Here is a 10,245-nt window from a genome sequence, read left to right as displayed (position 1 = left end):
TCACATTTGAATATTTCATAAAGAAATTTGCTCTGTTTTGATGCTCCTCTGACTGCTGTGAATTCATCCCAAGGGAATTTTACAGTAGCAGATTCCCATCTCCGTATTTTGTTTGCTTCCTCCGAATAAAACTATTATAATTCATGGAGACTGAAAGATTAGTTATGTAAACTCTATTTTATAAGCTAATATCAGCAAAGACAAAACAGCCAACCCTGTTGTTTTTGTTTGATTCCACTTTACGTCACATCTCGATACTAATAATTTGTAAATCTATGCGATCCTTTTCTAGGGCATCATTGGGAAATAATACTTCTTAATGCAGTTTTTGTAATGTACATAGCCGACCTCTATCAAGAGATTCATTTGGACACTCCAATTAGAAGATCAATGCAAAAGGACAAGCCTTCTTACAAAATCCTCACATAAATACTCTTATAAGAGCATTGCTATCTCCAGAACCCGAAAAAAAGAAAAAACTTGAAGCATGAGCCTTCTTTTGTTGAGTTTCCTCTTGATCATCCCAATCCTTCTTCTTCTTAGAAGAAAAAGAAAACCATCCAAAAGGGTCCCTCCAGGTTCACTTGGAATACCTGTTGTTGGCCAAAGCCTTGGCCTTCTTCGAGCTATGCGTGCCAACACCGCAGAAAAATGGGTTCAAGAGAGAATCAACAAGTATGGTCCCATTTCAAAGCTAAGCCTCTTTGGGAAACCAACAGTTTTAATCCATGGACAGGCTGCAAATAAGTTTATATTCTCCGGTGGCGGTAACGCGATTGCTAACCAGCAAACACAGTCCATCAAAATGATCCTAGGTGACCGGAACTTGCTGGAATTGACTGGTGAAGATCACAGCCGAGTCAGAGGTGCACTTGTCCCATTCTTGAAGCCAGAATCCTTGAAGAGATATGTGGGAAAAATGGATGAAGAAGTTAGGAAGCACCTTGAGATGCATTGGCAGGGGAAACAGCAGATCAAGGTATGTACTATGCTGTTACAACTTACAACCCAATATGTGTTACATTAAACAAGGTTAAACTATTCACTTGGTCCATGCAGTTGTTTTCCATTTTAAGTTTTAGTTCCTGCATGATAAAATAGTAAATTTTAGTCCCTGAATAGTTTTTCTGTGATGATTTATTTATCACTGCCAGAAAGTTTTCGGTTTGAGAAAAAAATCATCCAAGCAAATCCACAAAGATTATGGTTTGGTTTGGTTTTCGGTTTGGATTTGAGCACTCCTATTTTATTTTTGTTTTTCTTGTAGGTATTGCCCCTGATGAAGACTCTCACATTCAACATAATTTGCTCTCTTCTGTTTGGTGTTGAGCGTGGAAAGCAAAGAGATCAATTCCTGGATTCCTTCCAAGAGATGATACAAGGAATGTGGTCAGTACCAATTAACGTGCCCTTCACACGCTACAACCGCAGCCTTAGAGCAAGTGCAAGAATCCAGAACATTTTGAAGGAGATTGTGCAAAAGAAGAAGATTGAACTCAAGCAAAATGCGGCATCTGCACGCCAAGACTTGATCAGTTTCTTGTTAGGCATGGTTGATGAAGATGGCAAACAAGTTATGAGCGAGAAGGAAATCTTTCACAACATTAAGCTTGTCATGGTTGCTGGACATGACACTTCGGCTGTTCTGATCACTTTCATCATCCGACTCTTAGCCAACGAACCTGCTATCTATGCAGCAGTTCTTCAAGGTATGCATCAACAAAGTGTGTGTGTGAAAGCGCAGGAAGAACAAATTTTTGTTACTTCCATAGTACCTACTCCTTTGGCAGTCATCACTCTTAATTTAACACTTTTTATTTAAAATAGGAAAAAGAATTATACATGTCAAGTGTCATGATTTTTTACACTGACAACGCAAAATTAAACTCTTTGGTTAGAGTAAATAGCATATGTATTGATAGTCTAAAAGTTCTTACATCATCATCTAACTACAGATTACCATGTAGTAAATTTGTTGACTTTTATAACATGATAGCGCATAAAAATTAAACTCATTTGGGTACGTGGTTACAGAACAGGAAGAGATAGCAAAAGGCAAGCTCTCAGGAGAGGCACTGACATGGGAAGACCTTTCAAAGATGAAGTACACCTGGAGAGTAGCAATGGAAACTATTAGGATGTTTCCTCCTATTTTTGGTGGCTTCAGAAAGGCAGCAACAGATATTGAATATGATGGATACTTCATACCCAAAGGGTGGCAGGTAAGTGAAACTCTGGTGTGTGTTTTCTTGTACCCATGACATTGGAGTGGAGTATCAATTAGCTTTGATGATGACTAATCTCCGTTGGAAAACCTGGTTGGCCTCCTTTAGGGGATCTCCACTCCCAATTATGTTTTTTTCATCCACAAGGCTCGAGATCTTACTTAAGGGAATTGAGCCTAGTACCACTTAGACCAATGACTTGGTAACTCTGTGTTTATCGTTGGTGAACTTCTTTCCATGCAATCATGTTACTGATTAAGACATTTCTACATGTTTTTAGATTTTCTGGGTCACAGCAATGACACACATGGACGAAAACATTTTCCCAGAGCCATCAAAGATTGATCCTAGTAGATTTGAAAACCAAGCATCTGTCCCACCCTACTGCTTCATTCCATTTGGAGGGGGAGCAAGAATATGTCCAGGGTATGAGTTTTCCAGGCTTGAAACTCTTGTTGCAATTCATTACCTTGTGACACGGTTCAGTTGGAAGCTATGTTCAGACAATTTCTTCAGTAGGGATCCAATGCCAGTACCAACTCAAGGGCTACTTGTTCAGATTTGGCCAAGGAAACTTTCTTAATGGTCATTTCAATAACTGCTGATCTTCTAATCAATACAATGTACCAAAAATAAGTCAATTTTATGATCAGCTTACGACTATATTAGCTTATTTTGTGTTCAAACTGTAAAATAACTTATAGTTACAATCATACTGAGAAGACTTTTGGGGGGAAATTAAGTACTCTTTTCTCTAAAATGAAACAAATTCAAGCATGCACTTAAACTACATAGAAAACATGATAAACACACCTATTAGCTTTCCTAGAAAACACGATGGAATCAAACTTCTTAATCCCTATTAATAAAAAATTAACAACTAATATTTATGGATAAAAAATTTACATATTGACATGATTATTTTTTTGTAACGTTAATCCAATGTATTTGGGTGGTGTGTGGGGATAAAACGACTTTTTTGGAAAAAAAAAAATTAACAATTCAACAGTTGATACTTTGATTAATCATTTGAGTGATTCATTGTTTTTACTTTGTAGGAGAAAAAATTACATTGAAGCCATATGTTCGAACTAGATGTCTTTCTACTAAAATTAAACTTATAGCAAATACCCTGGAGTGTATCCCATGTAATGCCAAAAATATTTTTTAAGAGGGTGCAACACGGTGTACTTGAAATGGCCATGCAATATATATAATTTAATGTTTATGTATTGACGGCATAAAATAATTTTATATTGTTATTTAATCATAAATCATCATTTGAATTATTTTATAATAATTATTTTAAAAATAAAAAAATTTACCATCATAAATCGTGATTGAATGATTATATAAATTATGAATTAAATAATCAATGTAAAATAATTTTACACTATCGTTTAATTACAAATCATGATTGATATAACTTTTAAAGTAATTACAATAAAAATAAATAATCTTATCATATATAATAAATTGTAATTAAATAACAGTGTGAATTTTTTTACACGGCCAATGTATAACATTCTCTCTTTAGTCTTTATATATATATTAAAAAAAATAAAAAAGCTACCCGTGTTTAATTCCAAGTTACACATGGTTATACCGATGATATTTTTGTATTGCGCTGCTAGTTAATCTATCTGCAGATGTCTTATGTTCTGTAAACGGGTAAAGCAGGCAACACTGTAACAAGCTTTACACTAGTGTGCTGAATTGGTGTAAACAACGAAATTGCTACTTTCACAATTTCAGTAGAATTTTGAAGTTCTCACTTCAAAGTTGCCAAACCCATTTTAGAGAAAAAAATATGCAAGACTTACAAAATATTTTACATGACACTTATTCAAGTTAATTTTGCATGAGCTACATATATTCAAGTTCCTTATATTTACAGTATGTTGAGTCTGGCTACATAGATAATCCAAATTACATGAATGTCTAATATAAGTTGTAAGAATAAATATATGCAAAATATCTAATTGTTTGAATAATTTTTTAAAATTAAATGGATACAAACAATAATTCATTTGGAATCTCCTAAGCAATCCAAATCTAGAAGACCAAAAAATCTGGTCACACGCAATCAGCCCTCCGATTGGAGGAAAAAAATTGAAGACTGCTAGCAATTCTGGGGTCTGGAGTACTTTGGAGGAAGAGATGGACATCTTTCATTCATATGAGGATATGGTTGCATGGTGTTGTATCCAGGTAAATCCATTCGATACTTGCCTTTAATTTGACAATAAGGAAGCTTCACCGTGTCTCCATCATTGCACCATTTTGGCAAGCGAGTAGAATTGTTCTCAAAAAAATTTAGGATGTAAGCATCTTTTATCTGCATTTATTGCACAAAAATAAGTCCATATGTTGTGATTTCTAAAATCACTAAATTAATATATATGGTGAACTGATATCAATCCTGCTCAACAACCTATATTAACTTACAAATTTACTTATATAGTGTTTGGTTGGAGGGGAGGGAGGAAGAGGATTTTTATAGAAATCTGTAAAACCATGATAAGAAATTATATATGCTCAATCATTCGTATAAATTGTGTAGGATGAAATTCAAAAATCACTAAAATATTGCAAGCAATCCAAAAGACCAAACATCCCTGGAAACTCACCGTAAACTCTGTCACTTGAACAGAACTAGCAACCGGATCAAACAGCCCTGCCTCCTTGTACATCTCAAGTATAAAAGCAATGCAAGAAGTCGACTTTCCATCACTGTAGATCCAATCATCCTGTTCGGGAATTGTCAGTAGTTCATCAAAAGATGATCCACGCTTTTCAACTTCTACTAAAACTTCTGAAAGGTCAAGTCCCTGTAGAAACACAAAAAGGCTACATGGTTCACTTTTTTCACTAATGTGGAATTCTATATTATCATAAGGCAGTTATAAAAGAAAGAGACTCCCCATCTGTGCAATTTCTGATAGCTTACTAATCTATGCAATATAGATCACATCACAGGCATCTTATGACTTATGCTAGACAATTGAAGACATTGATTCAATTTACTATCATAAGCCCAAAATGTTTAGTATCATATACATATGTGTGTAGACATCCATTCACCGACTTGAGGGGGAGTGTTGTAGTCCCACATTGATGACATTGCTATATACTTGTAACATGTGAATTATTCGTGTAGCTGTGTGTAATATTTAAATTCCTAGTTTCCACATTTGAGAAATTGCAGCATTAATTATAATACATTTTCTGATCCAGAAATAATTATTTCTCCTTTTTCAAGTGTGTGTGTATGTGTGTATAACTGTATTAGAGCAAGAAACAAGATTGCCGCATACTTTAGTTCCAAGTCGTTTGTTCAAGGCTTCATTCCACATATTTGCTGCATATTCAGGTTGAAGTTGACTCCAAATTGTCATAACGCAAGCAACCTGCAGAGCAACAAAGTAAATGCTCAAAAAGACTCGTTCATAAAGCATTAAGCTATGTAGCATGTGGCTAAAACATAAAAAAGACGGAAAGGGCAGAAGATAGAGACAACACACAATCAATAACAGATACCACATTCTGTGAACTTATTCATCACTTCTTTTATTTTTTTTGTGAAAGAACATTTTCTTCTATAGCAGTGCCCTTCCTGGGAAGCAGACAGACAAAGTCTACATATACCAGCTTATGGTACTGTAATTCAAGCAAAATTTTATACTATTCAAACAACTTACGTAGAAAGCTCATAATGAATTTTTGCAAGATCAAAATCATGGTTTATTTAATTCTCTGTTTGAAACAATTCATACAATTTATAGAAAATTGTAGGTAAAAAATGCTCAAGCATGGCATAAAAGTGCAAAAACTCAAGATAGTTGAATCTAATGTTAACAGAGATGTATTGAAATTCAAGCAGAACAACTGATTAAATTAATACCACATTAGCATCCAAGGGGGGTGGATAGTTTTCATTTAAAGTGTCTATCCAACTGAAGATCATGTTATGGTAACCATATGGTTTTCCTGCCATGCTCAGTGCATACTCCCATGCAGCAGTCTCATTAAACCTGGCACGCAAAGCAGGGTGCAATGGAAGCAGAGCAATATGGGGATTGGAATCATCATTATTCAGTTCAAAGTCCCACCACTCTTCCCATGGTATCACAGCAATTATATCTTCTCCCTGCAAACAAAAGGTGAGGAAGAAAATAAAATGCCAGCAACTTGACCCCAAATGCCGCTGCAGAGTTGACAAACCACTATACATTTACCATCATTTCTCAAACAATCAAACTACCATGTTGAATTATTTGTCATAAAAGAAAATCTATGTATGTTAACATGATAAATACCATTCACTAATTTTTTATCACAATTTCAAACTGAAACTGAGAGCATAATCTTGCTATTCTGATGATAAATGGTAAACTTAAGGAACTTAAAACAATTCTTCATAAACTATATCAAAACCTTAGCATTGCATAGGATTCTAAAAATGCTAATTTTTTTAAGGAAGAAAATATAAAATATTAACGAAATTATCAAGAAATTACTATGAACATGGTAGTTAAATTGACTTTCAAATCATTAATCGAAAGGCCTATTTTCCAAATTGCAAATTGAACTGTACGATTAATAATAAAACATAACATATACAACTAAATAGGACATAAAAGCACAAATTCATTATAAAACATAAATCTAGGAGCATTTTAACATAAATAAACATATCAAAAGTCAAAACATACATGTGTGTGTGTGTATTAGCATTTTGATGTCAAATGGCTAACAAAGTGACATATAAGCTTCAAAACCAAAAAAAAAAAATCACCAAATCTTAATAGCCATAAGGACAAAAAACCAGTAGCTGCTCAAATTCGTATGACCACCCTAAATAGGAGGGGACCACCAAGCTTGCAGGGTAGGTTGGAAGAGGTAAAGAAGAGTAGAAGACAAGAAGAATGAGTAGAAAAAAGGAGACAATGAGCTGCCCTGTGATTGATTAGAGGGAAAGAATTGGCCAATTCCCTCTCATTTTCACTAATTTTTCAGGGGGAGGGGGGTGGGAATATCAATTTTAGGGTTCTTCAAAACCGGGTCCTGCATGACCCAAACCACTTTGGTGTGTGGCCGCTTGCACCAAAATCACATGATTCATGTGCAACCTACAATTCCTATGTGATTCCTGCTATTCGTGGGGTGATTCAAGCACCAAAATGATTCACTCAAGGATTTGAGTCACCAACTGCTCGAATTGAATTGTATGTCTTCGTATCGTGAATTGTATGATACTGATAACGGTCCTATGAAATATAATAAATCTTGCACAGAACCAATAGATATAATGGAACTTAAATATTTTACCTTTTCATTTTCATGTCCTGACTCTCCAACCCAAAGCTTCCCACTGGAGTCCCTTAGACAAACAGCAGTGTGGCCAGCATAAGCTCCACTAACCCACTTCTCTAGAGTCTCAAAAGCACCCCACCGACCTCGAATTTTCGAAACGGCAAGGAAATCTCCAGAATGAATGTCATCAGCACTGACATTTGTAACCCAAGGCTGAGGGCGCACTTCAAAAGAAGCTCCCATATGTTTCTCCAAAAACTTAATATTGGAGTTCTCCCCCCATCCAGTATTTGTAAATAGAGGGAAGACCTCCCAAAGTGCTTGAAGGGTCCCCAACATCCCAGCTTGCAAGAGGAAAATTGATAACCCATGGTTTTTTACCTGATTGCAAAGAGGGTAAGGATCTCCAAAACAAAAATGTGTGTTTCAAGTATTGACAGCCTCTCTACTTAGTGACAGTGTACAGAAGAAAGATGGTCACTTACATACTCGTACTCAGCTTTCCCTTCCCACTCTTTGATCTCAAGCGTATGCTCCCGGGCCAGGAAATAATAATCCCATGTTACACGATAAGGGGTGGCAAAAATATAAAGATCCATGCATGTCCAACTGTGAGCATTGCTAACCTAGATAAGCACATAGATAATAATCAATCAGTTTCCGCTGAATCCCAAATCCATACATGCACAGAGAGAGAGAGAGGGAGGAAAAAAAATACAATTATAGAACTGCATAGACTAATAATGACTAGGAAAATACTAAACATACACCCAACTTCTCTTCCATCTCACTTCTATCCTATTTTTCTTCCTATTTCTCTTTTTATTTTCCATTGCATCATTTGTCATATCCATCAGTTTCTCTCTCTCTCTCTTTAGTTTTTCAATCTCTTTCTCTCTTCCTTCCACCCATACACCCAAAAATGGGGTGTAAGAGTTTCACTACTCTAATGACTAAGAGAAATGATACATGAACCACCATTTATTTTAAACACCCCATCGACACCTCTCATTTGTCTTTATTTCTCTCTTCCTATCACATCATGAACCCTATCATGCCTATGTTTTTTCTCTCTCTCTCTAGGTAATGAATAGGTTCTTGGGTGTTCATCAAACATTTTCCAATGACTAATACAAAATACCGAGCGACATTAAATCCACTTAACTTAATCTCCTATAATAATGTAATACAAGCTAGGTGACCGCCAAAGGCAGATTTCTGAACCTTTTAAATGACAACACGTCCAACCAAAATCCACCAAATTACAACTCAATCACAAAACATAATCTATGGCATTCCAATATTTAAGAAAATACTCTTAAGTCTTAATCACACCTACTCCCTAAGCAATTTTTTTAAAGTAAAAAAAACTACTACGAAATATGTCATGAATATGACCAGTTTCCGTTAACCACTCGGTATAAAGATTTCACCAAACGATGTTGATCTAGTCCTTCACCGATTAGTACTATAAAATAAAGTTCATTACAACAAGAATGACTTATCATAAAATTTGATTTTTTTTTCAACAAAAAAAAGTGACCTAGATTTCCAACACTTGAGAAGGAAGCGACCTTTAGGTGAAGGGTTCCACCGCCAAATTGAGTGCCGCTCTTGTTGTGAAACACCATCCAGGCTTTGTTCTCGTAGAAGCATGCACCTTTCCACTTGAGATTGTCGTCCGGAGAAGAGGCGGCGCCGACGAAGACGGGGAGGAGATCCACCGCGCTGTGGAGGCGATTGAGGATGGGCCACGACAACTGTTTGGGAAGCAGAGGAAGTACGTCTCGCGGGTGAAACGGCGATTTCAGGGCCCAAACTTGAACGGACACTGATACCAGGAGGAGCAGCAGAAGCCACGCTATCTTCATCTTCGCCGTGGCACGATGGAAGAAAGGAGAAGAAACTCTTTTGAATGTTTCCAGAGTCAACTTTGGATACTTCGCATTTGCTCCTCACTCCATTTTGTTTGGCATACAAATTATTGGAATTTTTTCGTCTTTATCTTTATTAAAATTGAAGTTTGTAACAATGAATAAATAAATATAAATAATTTTACGTGATAATATTAGAAAAAAAAATGTCCTGATACTAAATTTTTACGCTATGATTCAATCGCATACCATTAGGAACTTAACTGAGATTAACTAAGACAATATTATTGATTCTGAGTGTTCTCTTAACTTCATAAAATATGGAGTGGAATTTACTTACTATTGCTATCCTATAGTGATTAAGATGATTAAAGTTTTGTGGCAGCAGGATCGACATCTTTTGTTCAAGCATACTCTAAGACAAAGAGAAATAGAGAAATATAAGGTTGATGAGGGATTAAGAAATAATGGAAACAAAAAAAAATTGTGAATTTGATGTTTTTTAATAAAAATTAACAAATTAGTTATCACGAAATGCAAATTAATAAAACCAAATAGTAAAAATAAGATTGAAATAAATATGAACAAGAAAAAGTCATATAATCCTTAGACGAGAGAGTGAGAGAGACTAATATCGTGAGACGGATAAATTATATTTTAGAGAAGAAGTTAGAGTTCTTAAAGAGAGAGATTGAGAAATCACAATTGAGAAAGAGAAAAGAATGAAAGAATTATTGCAAGAAAGAAAGGAGTCGCTGTGGATTGTGTCTTAGGTTTAAAAAAGAATTTCAAATTCTTTAATTTTTTAAAGAATTTGAAATCCTAATATT

At 35.3% G+C, this 10,245-nt stretch overlaps 2 protein-coding genes across 2 annotated transcripts; one reads left to right on the top strand and one right to left on the bottom strand.

The window, feature by feature from the left end:
* Window positions 1–320: 320 nt before the first annotated feature.
* Window positions 321–2,963, top strand: LOC114402161 (taxadiene 5-alpha hydroxylase-like). Its single transcript, XM_028364671.1, has 4 exons — window positions 321–979; window positions 1,268–1,709; window positions 2,035–2,222; window positions 2,506–2,963. Exons 1-4 carry the CDS (start codon window positions 488–490, stop codon window positions 2,806–2,808), a joined length of 1,425 nt encoding a protein of 474 aa, XP_028220472.1. The 5' UTR covers window positions 321–487; the 3' UTR covers window positions 2,809–2,963.
* A 1,104-nt stretch (window positions 2,964–4,067) lies between these two features.
* Window positions 4,068–9,523, bottom strand: LOC114402150. The gene is made up of 7 exons (XM_028364665.1): window positions 9,116–9,523; window positions 8,027–8,167; window positions 7,557–7,922; window positions 6,130–6,375; window positions 5,543–5,635; window positions 4,856–5,056; window positions 4,068–4,563 (listed from the first exon to the last, which is right to left on the bottom strand). Exons 1-7 carry the CDS (start codon window positions 9,410–9,412, stop codon window positions 4,348–4,350), a joined length of 1,560 nt encoding a protein of 519 aa, XP_028220466.1. The 5' UTR covers window positions 9,413–9,523; the 3' UTR covers window positions 4,068–4,347.
* Between the last annotated feature and the right edge of the window lie 722 nt (window positions 9,524–10,245).

This window comes from Glycine soja, chromosome 2 (genome assembly GCF_004193775.1).
Source record: "Glycine soja cultivar W05 chromosome 2, ASM419377v2, whole genome shotgun sequence".
In the NCBI taxonomy this organism is placed as follows: Eukaryota; Viridiplantae; Streptophyta; class Magnoliopsida; order Fabales; family Fabaceae; genus Glycine; species Glycine soja.
Note: the sequence above shows the minus strand (reverse complement) of the source record. Positions and strands in the feature narration are given on the sequence as shown.

Bases quoted from the DNA above. Each gene is read 5' to 3' on its own strand.
- LOC114402150 (XM_028364665.1), bottom strand. From the start codon at position 9,412: ATGAAGATAGCGTGGCTTCTGCTGCTCCTCCTGGTATCAGTGTCCGTT. The intron at 7,923-8,026 runs GTAAGTGACCAT...CTTTGCAATCAG, and splicing joins GGAAAGCTGAGTACGAGTAT to GTAAAAAACCATGGGTTATC. The intron at 6,376-7,556 runs GTAAAATATTTA...TTTTGTTTGCAG, and splicing joins CAGGACATGAAAATGAAAAG to GGAGAAGATATAATTGCTGT.
- LOC114402161 (XM_028364671.1), top strand. From the start codon at position 488: ATGAGCCTTCTTTTGTTGAGTTTCCTCTTGATCATCCCAATCCTTCTT. The intron at 980-1,267 runs GTATGTACTATG...TTTTTCTTGTAG, and splicing joins AGGGGAAACAGCAGATCAAG to GTATTGCCCCTGATGAAGAC. The intron at 2,223-2,505 runs GTAAGTGAAACT...ACATGTTTTTAG, and splicing joins TCATACCCAAAGGGTGGCAG to ATTTTCTGGGTCACAGCAAT.